General features: G+C 41.5%; 2 protein-coding genes across 4 annotated transcripts in view; one reads left to right on the top strand and one right to left on the bottom strand.

The window, feature by feature from the left end:
- Positions 1-22,106, bottom strand: part of EIF2B3 (eukaryotic translation initiation factor 2B subunit gamma) — a 170,102-nt gene that overhangs the window by 25,528 nt on the left and 122,468 nt on the right. For both annotated transcript variants that reach the window (XR_011377360.1, XM_030869951.2), the window contains exons 7-10: positions 13,967-14,094; positions 12,626-12,816; positions 10,732-10,809; positions 10,023-10,171 (exon numbers count right to left, since the gene is read on the bottom strand). Coding sequence is in view for 1 of the 2 variants with exons in the window: in XM_030869951.2 (XP_030725811.1) it covers positions 10,023-10,171; positions 10,732-10,809; positions 12,626-12,816; positions 13,967-14,094 (546 nt within the window). In the remaining variant the exon portion in view is untranslated. The remainder of the gene's footprint in view (positions 1-10,022; positions 10,172-10,731; positions 10,810-12,625; positions 12,817-13,966; positions 14,095-22,106) is intronic.
- The window catches only part of BTBD19 (BTB domain containing 19), a 96,233-nt gene that overhangs the window by 53,142 nt on the left and 20,985 nt on the right, over positions 1-22,106 (top strand). The gene's annotated exons all lie outside the window — the stretch shown is intronic.

Below are 22,106 nucleotides of genomic sequence, written 5' to 3'. Positions count from 1 at the left end.
CACTACCCATTAAACTCCTTAGAGGATAGTCCATGATTTGGCTTTTGTCCATTTATATGGCCTTGTCTCCTGTCATATCCATTTCTTTCTGAATTCTATATTGTGGTCATTATGAATCGTTTACCATTCTTTCACATAACAAATATTTATAGAGTTCCCGTAGGCCTTCAGGATATAACAGTGAAACGGAAAGATAAGGTACTTACCATTCTCAAACTAACATTTTGTGATAGACAGGTAAACAAGATATGGCCTGACAGTGATAATGTTATAATGAAGAAGATAAGATGTAACAGGGAGTGCTGGGACAGGTTACTTCTGAGAGGACAGTCAGCACAGCCTCTTTTTAAGTGGTGAAATTTGAGCTAACATCAAAATGAGGAGCCGTTTCTGAAATAAGATATGCTCTCTCACACTTTATATTCTTTTTTTTTTTTTTTGCGGTACGCGGGCCTCTCACTGTTGTGGCCTCTCCTGTTGCGGAGCACAGGCTCCGGACGCGCAGGCTCACTGGCCTAGCCGTTCGCGGCATGTGGGATCTTCCCGGACCAGGGCACGAACCCGCGTCCCCTGCATCGGCAGGCAGACTCTCAACCACTGCGCCACCAGGGAAGCCCACACTTTATATTCTTGATGTATCTAGAACATTCCTTTCTCCAGCCTGGGGAGGCTCTACTCATTTTTCAAGATTCAGTTCAAGAGTCATTTCCTTAATTAAGTCTTCTCTGACCCTTTCCTCTTCTGTGACCATACAAATTTCTATCACAGCACTTGTAACTTCTTGTTGCATATAGCTTACGAGTTCCTTGAGAAAAGAGATTGAGCCTTATGTAGTTTTCTGTCTTCAGTTGCCTACTACATTCTTCAGCATAGAGTGAGTCCTGAAGTGTTTGATGAAAGGGTGAAATACTTGAGACAGGTTTCTATTATCAGTGCTGTGCTGGAGCCAGCTCATCCTGCTTGGGAGAGCTGACTGGTAGCGTCTCTTCCCAACTCAGTGTTCACTGATATCATTGGTCATAGGGGGAAACTTTGTATCATGGGAATTGGCAAATGCTACAAATCAGGCCACTTATTTTTTCCTTTGGAGAACTGGTTGTTAACAATTTATCAGCACACCACTGGTAGCAGTGTACCAGAAAAATTTCTGGCTTTTTTTTTTTTTTTTTTGCAATTAAAGTTATAGATGCATGAAGTTTAAAGCAAATTGTTCTGGCGGTTTTATTATGAATAATAGTAGTCCCCTGTTCCCTCAACTCATTTCCTTCTTCCCAGAGACAACTCTGACTTCTTTTTGCTGAGTATTTCAGTATTTACTTCCATGTCTATAGATAATAACATGCTTATATTACATCTTAATTTTTCAGTTTTAAGCATTGTCAATAGACTTCCCACAATGGAAGATGACGATTTAGCTTTCCTTTCTCCCCACCACTGCTCCCTTTTTCCCTTCCTACCCTTCAACCTTTCAATATAGCTATAGCATAATTTTGGTCAATGCTCACTGTTTATTATGACTATGTTAATTCTATTTCATAGTTGAGCCACATAGCAAACTCTGATGCCTTCTCCTTTTTTGTACAACTTTTTTAAAAACAGAGTTAATAACTGTTTTGTTTTTGTTAGTGTTCTACTAATTCAAACCTAACTTTTAGCCAGTTGTCTAAATTTTTCAAGATGTTTATATATATCTGTCTTTTTATCAGTTTCATCTTCCTAAATAAGTGTTTCCCGGATTCCACTCTGGACTAACTGCTCCCCTCCCTTTATGCTTCATGCATAGCAGTCACCCTTGGATCTGCCTTCACTGTCACCTCATGGATTCTTTTTGCCTTATTCTGAGTTGGATCTCTTGTTTCTCATCTATCTCCTTTTGGTTTACTTTTCATTTTGGTGGGATACACCTTTTCATGTCTGAAAATGTCTTTATTCTACTGTCACACTTCATTAACACTTACCTTGAGTACGGAATTCTAGGGTGAAATTAATTTTCCTTCAGAATTTTGAAGGCATTGTTCTATTATCTTCCAGTTTTCATTGTTGCTACTGGTAAGTCCAAAGCCATTCCGGTTCCTGATTAGTTGTATATGACCTATTATTCTCTCTTTGTAAGTTGGTAGCATGCTTTGTCTCTGACATTCTGAAGTTTCACAGTGATGTGGGTTTATTTTTAGCATTGGGCTGGACCCTTAGTAGGCCCTTTCATTCTGTAAATTCGTATCTTTCAGTTCTGGGACATTTTCTTTTTTTAAAAAAAATTTTATTTATTATTTTTTGGCTGCATTGGGTCTTCATTGCTGTATGTGGGCTTTCTTTAGTCGCGGCGGGTGGGGGCTACACTTTGTTGCAGTGCGTGGGCTTCTCATTGCGGTGGTTTCTCTAGTTGTGGACCACGGGCTCTAGGTGCACAGGCTTCAGTAGTAGTGGCATGTGGGTTCACTAGTTGTGGCTCACAGGTTCTAGAATGCAGGTTCAGTAGTTGTGGTGCACAGGCTTAGCTGCTCCACGGCATGTGGGATCTTCCCGGACCAGGGCTCGAACCTGTGTCCCCTGCGTTGGCAGGCAGATTCTTAACCACTGCGCCACAGGGAAGCCCTGGGATATTTTCTTATATTACTTCTTAAACAATTTCCTTCTCTGATTTCTCAGCTCTCTTTTTATTTATTTATTTTATTTAATTTTATTTTTTCATTTTAACATCTTTATTGGAGTATAATTGCTTTACAATGGTATGTTACTTTCAGCTTCACAACAAAATGAATCAGTTATATATATACATATGTTCCCATATCTCTTCCCGCTTGCGTCTCCCTCCCTCCCACCCTCCCTATGCCACCCCTCCAGGCGGTCACAAAGCACCGAGCTGATCTCCCTGTGCTATGCGGCAGCTTCCCACTAGCTATCTACCTTACGTTTGGTAGTGTATATATGTCCATGCCTCTCTCTTGCTTTGTCACAGTTTACCCTTCCCCCTCCCCATAGCCTCAAGTCCATTCTCTAGTAAGTCTGTGTCTTTATTCCTGTTTCACCCCTAGGTTTTTCATGACATTTTTTTTTCTTAAATTCCATATATATGTGTTAGCATATGGTATTTGTCTCTCTCTTTCTGACTTACTTCACTCTGTATGACAGTCTCTAGGTCTATCCACCTCATTAGAAATAGCTCAATTTCGTTTCTTTTTATGGCTGAGTAATATTCCATTGTATATATGTGCCACATCTTCTTTATCCATTCATCCGATGACGGACACTTAGGTTCATTCCATCTCCGGGCTATTGTAAATAGAGCTGCAATGAACATTTTGGTACACAACTCTTTTTGAATTATGGTTTTCTCAGGGTATATGCCCAGTAGTGGGATTGCTGGGTCATATGGTAGTTCTATTTGTAGTTTTTTAAGGAACCTCCATACTGTTCTCCACAGTGGCTGTATCAATTTACATTCCCACCAACAGTGCAAGAGGGTTCCCTTTTCTCCACACCCTCTCCAGCATTTATTGTTTCTAGATTTTTTGATGATGGCCATTCTGACTGGTGTGAGATGATATCTCATTGTAGTTTTGATTTGCATTTCTCTAATGATTAGTGATGTTGAGCATTCTTTCATGTGTTTGTTGGCAGTCTGTATATCTTCTTTGGAGAAATGTCTATTTAGGTCTTCTGCCCATTTTTGGATTGGGTTGTTTGTTTTTTTGTTATTAAGCTGCATGAGCTGCTTATAAATTTTGGAGATTAATCCTTTGTCTGCTTCATTTGCAAATATTTTCTCCCATTCTGAGGGTTGTCTTTTGGTCTTGTTTATGGTTTCCTTTGCTGTGCAAAAGCTTTTAAGCTTTATTAGGTCCCATTTGTTTATTTTTGTTTTTATTTCCATTTCTCTAGGAGGTGGGTCAAAAAGGACCTTGCTGTGATTTATGTCATAGAGTGTCCTGCCTATGTTTTCCTCTAAGAGTTTGATAGTTTCTGGCCTTACATTTAGGTCTTTAATCCATTTTGAGCTTATTTTTGTGTATGGTGTTAGGGAGTGATCTAATCTCATACTTTTACATGTAGCTGTCCAGTTTTCCCAGCACCACTTATTGAAGAGGCTGTCCTTTCTCCACTGTACATTCCTGCCTCCTTTATCAAAGATAAGGTGACCATATGTGCGTGGGTTTATCTCTGGGCTTTCTATCCTGTTCCATTGATCTATCTTTCTGTTTTTGTGTCAGTACCATACTGTCTTGATTACTGTAGCTTTGTAGTATAGTCTGAAGTCAGGAAGCCTGATTCCTCCAGCTCCGTTTTTCATTCTCAAGATTGTTTTGGCTATTCGGGGTCTTTTGTGTTTCCATACAAATTGTGAAATTTTTTGTTCTAGTTCTGTGAAAAATGCCAGTGGTAGTTTGATAGGGATTGCATTGAATCTGTAGATTGCTTTGGGTAGTAGAGTCATTTTCACAATGTTGATTCTTCCAGTCCAAGAACATGGTATATCTCTCCATCTATTTGTATCATCTTTAATTTCTTTCAACAGTGTCTTATAATTTTCTGCATACAGGTCTTTTGTCTCCTTAGGTAGGTTTATTCCTAGATATTTTATTCTTTTTGTTGCAATGGTAAATGGGAGTGTTTTCTTGATTTTACTTTCAGAGTTTTCATCCTTAGTGTATAGGAATGCCAGAGATTTCTGTGCATTAATTTTGAATCCTGCTACTTTACCAAATTCATTGATTAGCTCTAGTAGTTTTCTGGTAGCATCTTTAGGATTCTCTATGTATAGTATCATGTCATCTGCAAAGAGTGACAGCTTTACTTCTTCTTTTCTGATTTGGATTCCTTTTATTTCCTTTTCATCTCTGATTGCTGTGGCTAAAACTTCCAAAACTATGTTGAATAATAGTGGTGAGAGTGGGCAACCTTGTCTTGTTCCTGATCTTAGTGGAAATGCTTTCAGTTTTTCACCATTGAGGATGATGTTGGCTGTGGGTTTGTCATATATGGCCTTTATTATGTTGAGGAAAGTTCCCTCTATGCCTACTTTCTGCAGGGTTTTTATCATAAATGGGTGTTGAATTTTGTCAAAAGCTTTCTCTGCATCTATTGAGATGATCATATGGTTTTTCTCCTTCAATTTGTTAATATGGTGTATCACGTTGATTGATTGGCATATATTGAAGAATCCTTGCATTGCTGGAATAAACCCCACTTGATCATGGTGTATGATCCATTTAATGTGCTGTTGGATTCTGTTTGCTAGTATTTTGTTGAGGATTTTTGCATCTATGTTCATCATAGATGTCTGGTTGTCTGGTTTTGGTATCAGGGTGATGGTGGCCTCGTAGAATGAGTTGGGGAGTGTTCCTCCTTCTGCTATATTTTGGAAGAGTTTGAGAAGGATAGGTGATAGCTCTTCTCTAAATGTTTGATAGAATTCGCCTGTGAAGCCGTCTGCTCCTGGGCTTTTGCTTGTTGGAAGATTTTTAAACACAGGTTCAATTTCAGTGCTTGTGATTGGTCTGTTCATATTTTCTATTTCTTCCTGATTCAGTCTTGGCAGGTTGTGCTTTTCTAAGAATTTGTCCATTTCTTCCAGGTTGTCCATTTTATTGGCATAGAGTTGCTTGTAGTAATCTCTCATGATCTTTTGTATTTCTGCAGTTGTTACTTCTCCTTTTTCATTTCTAATTCTATTGATTTCAGTCTTCTCCCTTTTTTTCTTGATGAGTCTGGCTAATGGTTTATCAATTTTGTTTATCCTTTCAAAGAACCACCTTTTAGTTTTATTGATCTTTGCTATCGTTTCCTTCATTTCTTTTTCATTTATTTCTGATCTGATTTTTATGATTTCTTTCCTTCTGCTAAGTTTGGGGTTTTTTTGTTCTTCTTTCTCTAATTGCTTTAGGTGCAAGGTTAGGTTGTTTATTCGAGATGTTTCCTGTGTCTTAAGGTAGGATTGTATTGCTATAAACTTCCCTCTTAGAACTGCTTTTGCTGCATCCCATAGATTTTGAGTCGTCGTGTCTCCATTGTCATTTGTTTCTAGGTATTTTTTAATTTCCTCTTTGATTTCTTCAGTGATCACTTCGTTATTAAGTAGTGTATTGTTTAGCCTCCATGTGTTTGTATTTTTTACAGATCTTTTCCTGTAATTGATATCTAGTCTCATAGCGTTGTGGTTGGAAAAGATACTTGATACAATTTCAATTTTCTTAAATTTACCAAGGCTTGATTTGTGACCCAAGATATGATCTATCCTGGAGAATGTTCCATGAGCACTTGAGAAAAATGTGTATTCTGTTGTTTTTGGATGGAATGTCCTATAAATATCAATTAAGTCCATCTTGTTTAATGTATCATTTAAAGCTTGTGTTTCCTTATTTATTTTCATTTTGGATGATCTGTCCATTGGTGAAAGTGGGGTGTTAAAGTCCCCTACTATGAATGTGCTACTGTTGATTTCCCCTTTTATGGCTGTTAGTGTTTGCCTTATGTATTGAGGTGCTCCTATGTTGGGTGCATAAATATTTACAATTGTTATATCTTCTTCTTGGATCGATCCTTTGATCATTATGTAGTGTCCTTCTTTGTCTCTTCTAATAGCCTTTATTTTAAAGCCTGTTTTGTCTGATATGAGAATTGCTACTCCAGCTTTCTTTTGGTTTCCATTTGCATGAAATGTCTTTTTCCATCCCCTTACTTTCAGTCTGTATGTGTCTCTAGGTCTGAAGCGGGTCTCTTGTAGACAGCAGATATATGGGTCTTGTTTTTGTATCCATTCAGCCAATCTGTGTCTTTTGGTGGGAGCATTTAGTCCATTTACATTTAAGGTAATTATCGATATATATGTTCCCATTCCCATTTTCTCAATTGTTTTGGGTTCGTTATTGTAGGTCTTTTCCTTCTCTTGTGTTTCTTGCCTAGAGAAGTTCCTTTAGCAGTTGTTGTAGAGCTGGTTTGGTGGTGCTGAACTCTCTCAGCTTTTGCTTGTCTGTAAAGGTTTTAATTTCTCCATCAAATCTGAATGAGATCCTTGCTGGGTAGAGTAATCTTGGTTGCAGGTTTTTCTCCTTCATCACTTTCAATATGTCCTGCCACTCCCTTCTGGCTTGCAGAGTTTCTGCTGAAAGATCAGCTATTAACCTTATGGGGATTCCCTTGTGTGTTATTTGTTGTTTTTCCCTTGCTGCTTTTAATATGCTTTCTTTGTATTTAATTTTTGACAGTTTGATTAATATGTGTTTTGGCATATTTCTCCTTGGATTTATCCTGTATAGGACTCTCTGTGCTTCTTGGAATTGATTAACTATTTCCTTTCCCATATTAGGGAAGTTTTCAACTATAATCTCTTCAAATATTTTCTCAGTCCCTTTCTTTTTCTCTTCTTCTTCTGGAACCCCTATAATTCGAATGTTGGTGCGTTTAATGTTGTCCCAGAGGTGTCTGAGACTGTCCTCAGTTCTTTTCATTCTTTTTTCTTTATTCTGCTCTGCATTAGTTATTTCCACTATTTTATCTTCCAGGTCACTTATCCGTTCTTCTGCCTCAGTTATTCTGCTATTGATCCCATCTAGAGTATTTTTCATTTCATTTATTGTGTTGTTCATCATTGTTTGTTTCATCTTTAGTTCTTCTAGGTCCTTGTTAACTGTTTCTTGCATTTTGTCTATTCTATTTCCAAGATTTTGGATCATCTTTACTATCATTATTCTGAATTCTTTTTCAGGTAGACTGCCTATTTCCTCTTCATTTGTTAGGTCTGGTGGGTTTTTATCTTGCTCCTTCATCTGCTGTGTGTTTTTCTGTCTTTTCATTTTGCTTATCTTACTGTGTTTGGGGTCTCCTTTTTGCAGGCTGAAGGTTCGTAGTTCCTGTTGTTTTTAGTGTCTGTCCCCAGTGGCTAAGGTTGGTTAAGTGGGTTGTGTAGGCTTCCTGGTGGAGGGTACTAGTGCCTGTGTTCTGGTGGATGAGGCTGGATCTTGTCTTTCTGGTGGGCAGGTCCACGTCTGGTGGTGTGTTTGGGGGTGTCTGTAGACTTATTATGATTTTGGGCAGCCTCTCTGCTAATGGGTGGGGTTGTGTTCCTGTCTTGCTAGTTGTTTGGCATAGGATGTCTAGCACTGTAGCTTGCTGGTCGTTGAGTGAAGCTGGGTGCTGGCGTTGAGATGGAGATCTCTGGGAGATTTTTGCCATTTGATATTATGTGCAGCTGGGAGGCCTCTTGTGGACCAGTGTTCTGAAGTTGGCTCTCCCACCTAACTCCTGGCTGCAGCACCAAGAGCCTTTCATCCACACGGCTCCTTAATTTGGGATGATTCATTGTCTATTCATGTATTCCACAGATGCAGGGTTCATCTAGTTGATTGTGGAGCTTTAATCCGCTGCTTCTGAGGCTGCTGGGAGAGATTTCCCTTTCTCTTCTTTGTTCTCACAGCTCCCAGGGGCTCAGCTTTGGATTTGGCCCCGCCTGTGCATGTAGGTCCCCGGAGGGCGTCTGTTCTTTGCTCAAACAGGACGGGGTTAAAGGAGCCGCTGATTCGGAGGCTCTGGCTCACTCAGGCCGGGGGGGGGGGGGGGGGGGCGGGTAGGGAGGGTCACGGAGTGCGGGGCGGGCCTGCAGCGGCAGAGGCCGGTGTGACGTTGCGCCAGCCTGAGGCGCACTGTGCGTTCTCCCGGGGGAGTTGTCCCTGGATCCCGGGACCCTGGCAGTGGCGGGCTGCAGAGGCTCCCCAGAAGGGGGGTGTGGATAGTGACCCGTGTTCGCACACAGGCTTCTTATCTCAGCTCTCTTTTTATGGAACTCGTATTCAGATGTTAAGACATCCTGGACTAGTCCTCTAATTTTCTATCATTTCTCTTCTATGTTCCATCTCTTTATCTTTTTGTTCTACTTTTTGTGAAATTTCAAATTTACTGTCCAATTCTTTTATTGAGGTTTTCCTTTTTGTTATCATATATATATATATATGTGTATATATATATATACATATATATATATATTTTTTTTTTTGCGGTATGCGGGCCTCTCACTGTTGTGGCCTCTCCCGTTGCGGAGCACAGGCTCCGGACGTGCAGGCTCAGTGGCCATGGCTCACGGGCCCAGCCGCTGCGTGGCATGTGGGATCCTCCCGGACCGGGGCATGAACCCGTGTCCCCTGCATCAGCAGGCGGACTCTCAACCACTGCGCCACCAGGGAAGTCCCCTAGCCTAGTGGTTTTTAAAATTTGTTTTACAGATCAGTTTTCACATTCTATAGGAAGGATAAGTGCCCCTTCCCCACTGTATTCCAAACAACTGTGTTTTTACCAGTTTTAAATAATGAGTTTCTGCTTAAGATTTATCTTAAGAAAAAGATAAGAAAAAGTCTTATCTTTTTCTTAAGAAAAAGACTTCTTCCTTTGTAAGAAGTCTGAAAACCATTGGTAACATCTTTCCTGTCTTCCACCACTAATGTTTGCATTTTACACAAGGAAAAAACCTGAGGTCCATACAGAGGAAGAATCTCATTAAGCATCATTCAAGTCTTACTCCAAGTTCAGGGTGTTCATAAACTAAGATTTTAGGACATTCTAAAGCGTCTTAAAATGGGGAAAGATTCTCTATAACCTGTAACAGAGAAGCTCTCCCTCAAAAATGGAAAGTGTCTTATATGTCCATTCCTCCTAGGCCTCTGCTTTCTTCAGGGCTGCTGTGGGATACTGAGATAGGGGAAGGTGACCCTTAGACAGTGGTACAGTGTCATTCCAGTCCTGCCAGTGGCTCACTACTGTGGCCATCCCATCAAGTAGAATATCAAAGCAAGAGAAGGCAGCTTCTCCCAGGACTACAATTGTCATAAGTATGAGAAGACTGATGGAAATGCTTTCAGAGACCACATTAAATAGTATGGAGCCAAAACCAAGGCCTAGGCACTATTCCTTCTTTCATCCTTTCCCCTTTCTTCCTCTCCCCAAGCTGACCCCTTTCCTAGGCTGGACTGGCCTCCAAAGCCTCCCAGAGATACCAGGGGCCTTGCCTCAAGTGGGTACAGGGGGCAACATACCCTTCCTCCACGGTAACCGAGTTCATGAGAAGGCAACTGGTGACAGTCACTCTATCTCTTATGACACAGGATGAACCAATGACTGAGTGCTTAATGGATGACTTCTCTCCAACCTGTGTATCTGGCCCAATGAGGCTGTCAACTCCAACCTGCAAAAGGTAAATATAAATATAAAAACTTGTCCACCCATCTCAACCAACTGCAAACCAACCCTCCAGATCCCTTGAGCTGGGTCTAATGGGATCTTTCCCAAAGACACTTTAGCAAGAGGGATCATCATCAGTATTTCTCAGGGCCACAAGGTCATATAATATCTCTGAGACCAATTCAAACTTACACACTCTTGCACTTGTGTATATAGACGTGCTCTCCTGAAGACAGTGCTCAAATCAGGGTAAGAAGAGGGATAGAGATGGAAAGCTCCTGTGTCTGAGTCCAAAGACTATATAAGGGACCTTCCTTAGAGGGTCTGTGTGGCTGGGCTCAGCACCTGTCCAGGCAATCTTCCCGAGCGCCTGGGCTGGAAGGTAAGAGTTTATAACCAGAACTCAATTTGGGATTTCCCTGGGGCCAATGAGGTTCAGGGATTGACCTGAGGAGAAGCTGGGAGAAGCTGGTTTGGGGAGAAGCCCCAAACCAGCTTCTCAAGAACAAGCCTCAGAATACCCAGACACTGTCCCATAACTGCCCTGTCCAAGCTAGCACTTACCAGGTGTTTGCTGACAATCTGGGCTGATGAATGGACCAGTGATTCTTCCGGACAGATAACAGGTAGCAATTTGGACACCTTGAGGAAAGAGGTTTGGTCACTAAACACAGACCAGAAAACACCTGAAAGCACCTTAAGTAGAACCCTGTGTCCAGCAGAGATGTGGGGAGTTCGCAGCCACAGCCTCCTGTCTGGATGAGGCAGGCTGATGCATTTCCCCTAGGACAGGGATTGTTTACACAGCAGCTTCTAGATAATCTTATCCTCAGTTTCCTAGCTGAGAGTCTCCTCCCTGAAAGTAATGCCACCTCCCTCAGCTGGGAGGCTGTGAGACAAGCCTTTGAGATACCCAGGCAGCACTTGGGAGAGGAGGCCTAAAGAGAGCAAGAAGCTTCCTGAGGCCTGACCACAGTCATGCTAGGTTCCCGCTCACCTCCTGGACCACAGTGGCCATGCACGAGGTGAGGACGGGAGTAATGTTAGACAACTCCACAATCAGGACAGACCCTGAGAAGGCATCCATGTTCTTCACCAGGCAAAATAAAATGCTGAAGGGGAAATTCACACTATTCTCTTTCCAGTATGAGAAAACTGAAAACGTTATGGGTATAGAGTGTTTTATCTCTGGACCCATTAGGAAGGCACAGATAGTGTGTCTATCTGTGATTCTCCAGCATGGGCAGAATGCTGGTCGGAGCACTGTGTGTGGTAGTCACACTAGCTGAGGGAGGCCTTGCTAGACTGGCTACAATGGAGATGTGAAGGCTAATCCCTCAGTCCCTATCCCTGGGATCTCCTCTATTACACTTCAGCCAAGGCCATTCAGGCCTGTCTGATGCACAGCCCCTGCTGACACTTCAGAGGATACTTCTCTGGCCTCAGGCTATCTGTGGACTTGCTTTCAGACCAGTCGGACTCAAGTCATAGAATTGAAGAAAGAGAACTCAAAGTCAAATTAAGGAAGCTTTCTATATATACCTTTAACCCTAAATTGGGGCTAACTTTACCCAGGACTGCTCTGAGCAAACATTGGACTAGTTGTGATTTCTCATAAACTCTCTAGCTTGGATTCCCTTGGATTTAACCAATCCAGGTTGAGGCCAGATTGAGGTCTGGGGCTGGGACCATATCTACCACATGGTGTGGGTCCTGAAGATTCTTGAGTCAGGTTTTCTTCAGGGATTCAATCCCAATCCCAGTGTTCCCTTCCTCCTGTGCCTGCTACACAATAAAGAGCTCCTGCACATGCTCGGCCTCTTCACTGTCCCCTTCTTCACCCCTTGCCTTAACTAAAACCTGGCCTGCCTTTAGGGCACTGCTTCCCCTTAAATAGAAGCTGCTCATTCTTCATATCTCACAAACCTCAGGATTAAAAGGGTGGATTGGCAAGACTCCTCATGCTCTAATGTTGTTCTCCAGATACTTCTCTCTCATGGGCATTCCTTCCTTGATGCTTTGCCATCTGGCTACTCTATACTCTGCTCCTTTGCCTCCTTAAGAAAGCTTCCTCTGTGTGCCTATGTTTACATCATCACAGTAATGATTACACAGTATTTATCTGCTTGTTTATGAAGTGCTGTAGATATCCCCATGCCGAGCAGAACAGGAGAAGGCTGTTCAAGCCACAGGCAAGAAATTAAGCCTTCTTGGAGATCTTGGCCTTTCTTTGGAGCCACAGAGGCTCTGCCTCTATGGACCAGACCCCTCACTTCCCCTTTTGCTGTACTTGGGTACCCCAATGGTTTCTCCTGACATGCCAGGTCTTGTTCAACCTTTGGAATGAGAGGGATTCTGAACAAGTCACTGTGTATCTAATGAAGAAATAAGACAAAAGGCTCAGTCTGTTCCTGGGACAGGAACTCCCACGATTTCTCTTCTGAACCCATCCTCTCACCTGTCTGTTGGCTTCCATGTAGAGTCCTAGGGTGCTCACTCGAGAGCAGAGCCCCTCTTTCATGATGTGGACGTAACAGCGCACCTGTGACCTGGACAAATCTTCCCAGCTGTCTCCTCGACAGGCATTCCAGCAGGCATCATAGGGAGCAAAGGTCAGCGTATTGGCTTCTTTTATAAAACTGTAAATATCTTCAGAACAAAAACCCAAACCGAGCAGGTACATGAGAGACATGACAGAGAGGATACAGAATCAGTCAAGTTTTGAAAGAGGGTACAGCTTAAACCTCTTCCCCCGCAATGCACCCATGCCGCATGTACCCTGGGAAAATCCCACTAAAACCTGAAAGCCTAAGTCAAATTAAAAGAGGCAATGTGCTTTCCTGTACATCTGAAATACTGTATGATATAAAAATGCTTAAAAAGAGGTCCTACAAGCAAGTGTGACTGACAAGCAAGCACTACTAGGGAAAATAAAATAGATGACTCTTGTACACCATGGAGTAGCAGAAGCAACTGTCCAGGCTTTAGTGACCAGCCATGCTGGCTTTGTGCTGCTAGCCTCCATTATCATATCAGATAGTTGTGCTATGAGAGAAATAGCACAGGACTTGGGCCTCAGTTTTTCAACTCGTACAACAATCATTTGAAATCTTTTATTTTATGGTAAGAAAACTGGGGCTCAGAAGACTAAATAACCTGCCTTAGGTCATAGAGCTAAAAAATGGCAGAGTAAAATTTCAAACCCAGGTCTGAGATGCTAAGCCCTGATATCTTAACCATCATGCTATACTGTCTCCATTTATTCCTTTGATAAGTACATTTTTTGGAACATCTACTATGAGCCCAGGACTGGGCCAGGGACCAGGCAAGGATATGAGAGCAAACAAGACTGACCTCGTCCCTACATCCTGGAAAGGTGATAGTCTGTTGGCTCTGGTTGGACTGTCATTATACAGCCCTTCACCTTTCTTCCCTTGACAGGAGAGGCTGAGTTTAGTCAGGGGTGGGGCCCCCAGAGCCTAGAGAATAGGGGAACTGAGAAGTGGTGCGCAGAGTTCAAAGTCAAAAAGGTCTAGAGAGGAACACAGCCAAACCAGAGCTGTTAACCAGAGAATGGACCTGAGGTATGATTAGCCTGTCCCTGAAGAGCACAGTGACAGGATTTGCTTGAGCAAGCCCACCCAGAGCTCAGGGAGTGGCGTCAGCTAGCCTGTCCTAACCGTTGGCTAGATGAAAACCTGATGCCTTGAGACAGGCATCTTGGGCTGGGCTAAGTTGCCCAGCCACTCTTCCAAAGGTATTGTTACCCCTACCTTACTGCACCAACTCAAGCACTGACCTAAGGACTTCAGTTCCTTTTTCTTTAGATCCTCTTCTTTTTCTTCCTGTCCTTGTTGTGATGAAGCTGAGGAGAACTGTTTTCTTACTAGGTATGGAATCAGTTCGCTCCGGATGGAAGTGATTGACCTAGGAAGAAAGAGTGGTCAAACATGAGAAATCTGACTATCTGGATCCAATCAGAATCAAAAACTGTGCATCCAAGGAAAAGGCAAATTCCTTCCTGTCATGCCACCTTGGGACTGATAGAGATTAGAAATGACAAGGATTTGGCAGTTCTGGAGAAGCAGAGGATCTACATTCTCTATCAGCTTCAGGCTGGAGGTGGGAGGGTAGTGTACTGAGTCTGAGACACCCTTTCCCTGATCTATGCAGAAAATAGTCTTTTACAAGACTTATCTACGAAGTGTGTGCCTGCATGTTTGTATGTGTGTGCGTGTGTGTGTATCTTAACATGGTGCTTTGACTATTAACTGGCAATAACCCATGAGAAGGTAGAATGCTCTGGCCTTTTGAAAAAAAGTTATTTAAAAAAACATAAAACATTTTCTATAAAGGTCTTGCATATTTTCTGTAAGATTAATCTGGAGTATCTTAGTTTTTTTGTTGTTATAAATGGCGCCTTTTAAACAATTATTTTCTTCTTCTTCTTGGTCAACAGAAACTCAATTCACTGTATTTTGATCTTGTAGCCAATTGCCTTGATAAACAATCTTAATACTAATATTTTATCTGTAGATTCTGGCAATCATACCAACTGCGTAAACAACAATTTTCTTTCTTCCTTTCTAATCCTTATTTTCCATTATCTTACCATATTGGCTAAGACCTCCAATATACTAACGCTGAATGGAAGCACTAACAGTCATCCTTTTTTTTTTTTTTAACTTCATAACTCCATTCATTTTATTCACTTGACCGCTGCATGAACAGACACACCTGAAATTTAAAACAAGAGCTTATACAGAGACCTGTTCTTTCTATAGGCATTAGCTCAGAATATATGTGGGTAAGATGACACAGAAAAAAGTTTAAATGTGAAATGTGAATTTAGGGCTGAGTTAAGGAGGTGCATACTCAGTCTCATATCCGGACATGCTTCAGATACCTCCTTAATGTCTATCTCCAAGACTGAAATGACTCTGTACCTCTTTGAAGACAACAGACCATTCTATCAACTCTTCATTGATGACCAGGCCTTGACTATATGGAATATTGGTGACAAACTCTCCTACTTTAACCAGCAGCCCAAGACCAGCAGGAAAATTCACAGCGTTCTGGATATCCTATCATGTCTCATGGTTCTGTTTTTCATCTAAGGATATGTGGTCTCCAGCACTGTTGGTAAATTGGATTTTCCTCAGAAACGGATGCAGCTCCAGATGCCATCAGGTGATCAATGCAGGTCCTGCTTCTGGAGGGCATTTACCTTTCTTCACCATCTCTGCTTTCAGATACCAGAGGAACTGCTCGCCTTTCAAATCATCAGATACAAATAGCGCCACCCAGGTCCAGCCAAAATGCAGCAATAACCACATCATTCCTTGAGCCAGGGAGCTGTCCGTAGTGGCCATCTGATAGAGCGATGAGAACTGGTCCTTATCACCCAGGATGGGATCAAAAGGACCATATGTGACCTGTGGGCTTCTGTAGAGCTCCAGAACTGTTCCAATCTCGGCTGAAAATGCCAACGCGGTTCCTGTAACAATGGCCACAGATTTTCTCTGTCCCTGGCAGTTGTAGTTAGGGAGAGTCTGATTTCCTCCAGAGAGCCCAAACAGGGCACTTTCCAAGGTCCTCTGGTCTCTGGGAAAGGCATTGTAGAGGTTGAAACCCAAGGACAGACTGGGGAGCAGATGGGAGTCCTTATTGATTTCCTCAATGGCAAAGAGAAATGCCAGGACGTATTGGTAGTTCTTCCAAAGCCACCTGGTCACACAGAAATCCACAGGTCAGTGAGGACAGGTGAAACTTGAGGCTGGTTTCAACTCAAACTTGAACTCCGGAGATAACTTGTCTTTAAGTTCATCCAGGGCTTTGAAGACTGTAAGGCCCTAGAGCAGGGTTTCCAAACCCGGGCACTATAGATAATGCTTTGTCACGCGTGCTGTTCAGTGCGGTGTAGGCTGTCCAGCAGCATCCGTGGCCTCCACACACTAGATGCTACTAGCAGCGCCTCCCATTTGTAACAACAGAAACAATGCCTCCGCACGTGACTAAAAGTCCCCTGGGGGCAAAGCCATACCGGTGAAAGGATAGGAAGAGGGGGAACTCTGAGGAGGGGACGGCGGCCCCCAGAGCTAGGAGGAAACAGAGGCTCTGGGCCAACCAGTGGGGTGAGACTGAGGCCCCAGGGCTGGAAACGCGGCTCGCGAGAAAGGGGGAGGAATGCCGGAGCCTGTGATGGGGGTGCCCCAGACCCATGCCCCTCCCTAGACTCCTATGGGAGCCCCGGGACTGCCCGCCGCTCAGAGTCCTGACCCTCACACTGAGGCCGAACGTACCATGTGAACCCAGCCCCCCACGGAGAAAACTTTACACAGCGCAGTGGGCCACCCCGCAAGTCCTTCAGTCATCCTTACTTATTCTTGATTTTAAAGGGAATTTTTCTATTTTATCATTTAGACTGATGATTGTTACAGTTTTTTTTCCCTATCATCAAAGCCACCATTTATTGACTGTCCTCTATGTGTAGATATTGGGCTTCATGCTTTATAGCCAATACCTGGCACATGCTATTGGTTTTATAAATACCCTTTATCAGGTTAAGGAACTTCTCTTTTATTCCTAATTTGCTAAGAGCTTTCATCAATGAATGGGTACTGACTTTTACTAAAAAAATTTTTTTCTTGCATCTATGGAGCTCAGTGTATTTTTTTTCTCCTTTATTCTGTTATGGTAATGGATTAAAACATTTTCTGACACTAACAGGTTGAATAACACTTTTCAAAGACTAGATACACAATTTCTATTCTACACTCCCTCACAGTAGAGGAATTACAGGTGATTCTTCTATTTTTATGCAAATTATCAAATTTTACAACTTTAGGCTCTTCTTTAAGTTTCTTGTCTTTCATTTTCTCATAGCTTCTACAGTACTACTCTCCTGGCTTGATTCAGACTTTGCAAATTTAAAATTCATTCTGATGGGGCTTCCCTGGTGGCGCAGTGGTTGAGAGTACGCCTGCCAATGCAGGGGACACGGGTTCGTGCCCCGGTCCGGAAAGATCCCACATGCCGCGGAGCGACTGGGCCCGTGAGCCATGGCCGCTGAGCCTGCGCGTCTGGAGCCTGTGCTCCGCAACGGGAGAGGCCACAACAGTGAGAGGCCCGCGCACCACAAAAAAAAAAAAAAGAAAAATCATTCTGATGACTAAGTATTTCCCACACAGATTTCAACTTCCCTTCTACTTAAGAGTGGGCTCCCTCACATTATAACAGTTGTACTTATTTATCAATGGCTATCAAAGAATTTCCACAACAAAGTTAACTTCAATTTACTTTCATGAAATCCGATGAGTCTAGGACACCACTTACAGAAAGAAAATCAGACCAAAGATCAATGTGTAGAAGAACCTCCAGAAGGCAGAAACATTCCTGTACTATATCACTCAGATACGAGCAGTAAGCAACCTTGGTCAAGAGCTTCGGAGCTCTCTTTCATTTGGCCTCGTTGGGTCCCTGGAGGCATGGTGCTTCCTCATGGGTATCGAGCCAGGATGTTGGGTCTAAATGACCAACAATCTGTAACGGGGAAGAAGGAACCTGATCCTTAGTACAGTGAGTATGCTCCTGATTTATACTTAGCAAAGGAAATGAAAGACTACCATATGATTTTTAGTTTTCTCTCTCATACTGTGACCTTGTTAGAATTTTAAATCACTAGTTAATTAATTTAGCATTTAATAAGACTGTAGTAATATGCCAGTCACTGTTCTGTGCCTTGGAAATATACTGTTTCTGCCCGCAAAGAATTCAAAATCCAGTGGAAAGTAGCCTGATTATGGATTTAAGGAGAAGAGGAGATGAGGTTGATTAAGGAGGCAATGGAGCCAGATCATGAAAGCCTTCTGTGGCAGTCTAGACAGTTTGGACTAAGACAAGCCAGTGGTAGTTTTTAAGCAGGAAATGACATGATCAGTTTTATTTCTTAATAAGGTAATTCTGATAGCAGTGAAAATAGGCTTGGAATAAGGAGAATGAATAGAGAGACCAGTTACAAGACTCTGAAAGATGACATAATGTGGCCTGAGAGAGGGGTTAATGTATAAGCAGCCCTATAAACCTGACTGCTGCTTCATACTTCCCACCCTCTCTCCCAGCTATTCAAAGAAGCTCTGCAGGCTGACACAGGACCACACAGATGGAGTGTAGGTAGGGAGGCAAGACAGAGGTGGAGGCTGAGGAGGGTAAGCAAAATTAGGAACCCTGGAGCTACACAGTTCATGGTTTTTGTCATTTTTAAAAGATCAAGTCAAACATCTTTGAAGAATTCTGTGTAAGCTGGAAGCTCTTGTATTGAATTTCAATGTGCTTTTTCTTCTGATCCTTTGATGGAGATTAAAAATTTCCATATAAATTCAAAGAATGAAATAACACTTACTCTTAGCTTTTTTCTCCCCTTTTAATGCTCCAAACCAGTGTGGGAAGCAAATGTTCCTTGGCCCCCTCTGGTGGAAAACAAGTCAGTTCCCTTTGAAGAAATGACAAAGCATGGACAGCTGGGGGATTTCGGAGCCATGATATTTACACTATAGGCCAAACAGAACTGTCACTGCAAGAGGCAAGCAAACAAGCCTTGGCACACAGCCCTTTTAGGCAGAACCCTTTAAGGAGACCAGACAAGGATCTGGGGAGAGGATCTGAAGCATTCCTGCCAGGTCCCACCTGCCTCTGCTGGGGCTCAGCAATCAGATCAATTCTCATAATGTGGTTGGCCTAGCAGCACAATGGAGGACAAAATTACTCTTCCTGCACTGTACTCAAACTAGAGGTAGCTCAAAGCTGTGCCAAGAAGTGGGACAGGCCACTATGACCCACTGTGAGCATCCTGACCTTGGGGCTGAAGACCAGCAGCTGGGTCCACTGTTCTGGGCCTCGGCAACCTCACATTCCCCCTTCCCTCTCACACACAGTCTTCCCAGAAACACCTGCCTCATGTCATAACATTATAAGCTCCTAAGAAATAAGAAATCACAAAGGAGAACAACAGATTTGACTATCAGATGCAAACAAATAACTCCACCAAATAAAAAAGACAAAATAATTGTTACATACAGGACAAACGATTAATATTTTTAATAGGGAAATAGATATAAATGTTCAAAAATATATAAAAATATTTTAAAGCAATAAATATCAAAAAAAGATGCAATTTCTCTCACAAGTTAGCAGATTTAAAATAATTCTCATTAGTGATAAGGGTGCTTCTCATACAATGTATAAACTGGTAAAATCTTTTCTGAAAAGTAATTGGCAATACATAACAAAGGTCTTGAAGACATTCATATTATCTTATCCTATAATTCTATTTCTATAAATCTATCTTAAGGAAAATACATCATGCTCAATAAATATTTGCTGAATAAACAACATAATCAGATAATAAAAAAGAATATTTGCACAAAAATGTTAAATGTTAATGTTAAAAAATAGAGAACAACCAAATATCCAACAATGGAAGAACAATCAAACACATATGTAATAGAATAGCATATAGGCAAAACTCTGATCATAAAGAAGTTTTTAGGTCACAAAGAATTTTTTAATGACACAGGAAAATGCTCATGAAATAATACTGAATAAAGAAAGCAGAAAGCAGAGAGGGCAGACAGCAGAAGCAACAAGAACTACAATCCTCTAGTTTGTGGAACAAAAACCATATTCACAGAAAGACAGACAAGATGAAAAGGCAGAGGGCTATGTACCAGATGAAGGAACAAGATAAAACCCCAGAAAAACAACTAAATGAAGTGGAGATAGGCAACCTTCCAGAAAAAGAATTCAGAATAATGATAGTGAAGATGATCCAGTACCTCGGAGAAAGAATGGAGGCAAAGATTGAGAAGATGCAAGAAATGTTTAACAAAGACCTAGAAGAATTAAAGAACAAACAAACAGAGATGAACAATACAATAACTGAAATGAAAAATACACTAGAAGGAATCAATAGCAGAATACCTGAGGCAGAAGAATGGATAAGTGACCTGGAAGACAGAATGGTGGAATTCACTGCTGCAGAACAGAATAAAGAAAAATGATTGCAAAGAAATGAAGACAGCCCAAGAGACCTCTGGGACAACATTAAGTGCAACAACATTTGCATTATAGGGGTCCCAGAAGGAGAAGAGAGAGAGAAAGGACCAGAGAAAATATTTGAAGAGATTATAATCAAAAACTTCCCTAACACGGGAAAGGAAATAGCCACCCAAGTCCAGGAAGTGCAGAGAGTCCCAGGCAGGATAAACCCAAGGAGAAACATGCTGAGACACATAGTAATCAAATTGACAAAAATTAAAGACAAAGAAAAACTATTGAAAGCAACAAGGGAAAAATGACAAATAACATACAAGGGAACTCCCATAAGGTTAACAGCTAATTTCTCAGCAGGAACTCTACAAGCCAGAAGGGAGTGACATGACATATTTAAAGTGATGAAAGGGAAGAACCTACAACCAAGATTACTCTACCCAGCAACAATTTCATTCAGATTCAATGGAGAAATCAAAAACTTTACAGACAAGCAAAAGCTAAGAGAATTCAGCACCACCAAACCAGCTCTACAACAAATGCTAAAGGAACGTCTCTAAGTGGGAAACACAAGACAAGAAAAGGACCTACAAAAACAAACCCAAAACAATTAAGAAAATGGTAGCAGGGACATACATATTGATAATTACCTTAAATGTGAATGGATTAAATGCTCTAACCAAAGGACACAGGCTTGCTGAATGGATACAAAAACAAGACCCATATATATGCTGTCTATAAGAGACCCACTTCAGACCTAGGGACACATACAGACTGAAAGTGAGGGAATGGAAAAAGATACTCCATGCAAACGGAAATCAAAAGAAAGCTGGAGTAGAATACTCATATCAGATAAAATAGACTTTAAAATAAAGACTGTTACAAGAGACAAGGAAGGACACTACATAATGATCAAGGGATCAATCCAAGAAGAAGATATAACAATTATAAATATATATGCACCCAACATAGGAGCACCTCAATACATAAGGCAAATGCTAACAGCTATAAAAGAGGAAATCAACAGTAACACAGTAATAGTGGGGGACTTGAACACCTCACTTACACCAATGGACAGATCATCCAGACAGAAAATTAGTAAGGAAACACAAGCCTTAAATGACACGAGAGACCAGATAGATTTAGTTGATATTTATAGGACATGCCATCCAAAAAAACAGCAGATTACACTTCTTTCTCAAGTGCGCATGGAACATTCTCCAGGATAGATCACATCTTGGGTCACAAATCAAGCCTCAGTAAATTTAAGAAAATTGAAATCATATCAAGCATCTTTTCTGACCACAACACTATGAGATTAGAAATCAATCACAGGGAAAAAAACATAAAAAACACAAACACATGGAGGCTAACCAATATGTTACTAAATAACCAAGAGATCACTGAAGAAATCAAAGAGGAAATCAAAAAATACCTAGGGACAAATGACAACGAAAACACAACGATCCAAAACCTATGGGATGCAGCAAAAGCAGTTCTAAGAGGGAAGTTTATAGCAATGCAATCCTACCACAAGAAACAAGAAAGATTCAAATAAACAATCTAACCTTACACCTAAAGGAACAGAGAAAGAAGAACAAACAAAACCCAAAGTTAGTAGAAGGAAAGAAATCATAAACAGAGCAGAAATAAATGAAAAAGAAATGTAGGAAACAATAGCAAAGATCAATAAAACTAAAAGCTGTTTCTTTGAAAAGATAAACGAAGTTGATAAACCATTAGCCACACTCATTAAGAAAAAGAGGGAGAGGACTCAGATCAATAAAATTAGAAATGAAAAAGGAGACGTTACAACAGACACCACAGAAATACAAAGCAACCTAAGAGGCTACTACAAGCAACTCTATGCCAATAAAATGGACAACCTGGAA

Source organism: Globicephala melas, chromosome 1 (assembly GCF_963455315.2).
Source record: "Globicephala melas chromosome 1, mGloMel1.2, whole genome shotgun sequence".
Taxonomy (NCBI): Eukaryota; Metazoa; Chordata; class Mammalia; order Artiodactyla; family Delphinidae; genus Globicephala; species Globicephala melas.
This window is presented reverse-complemented; position numbering and strand designations above follow the sequence as displayed.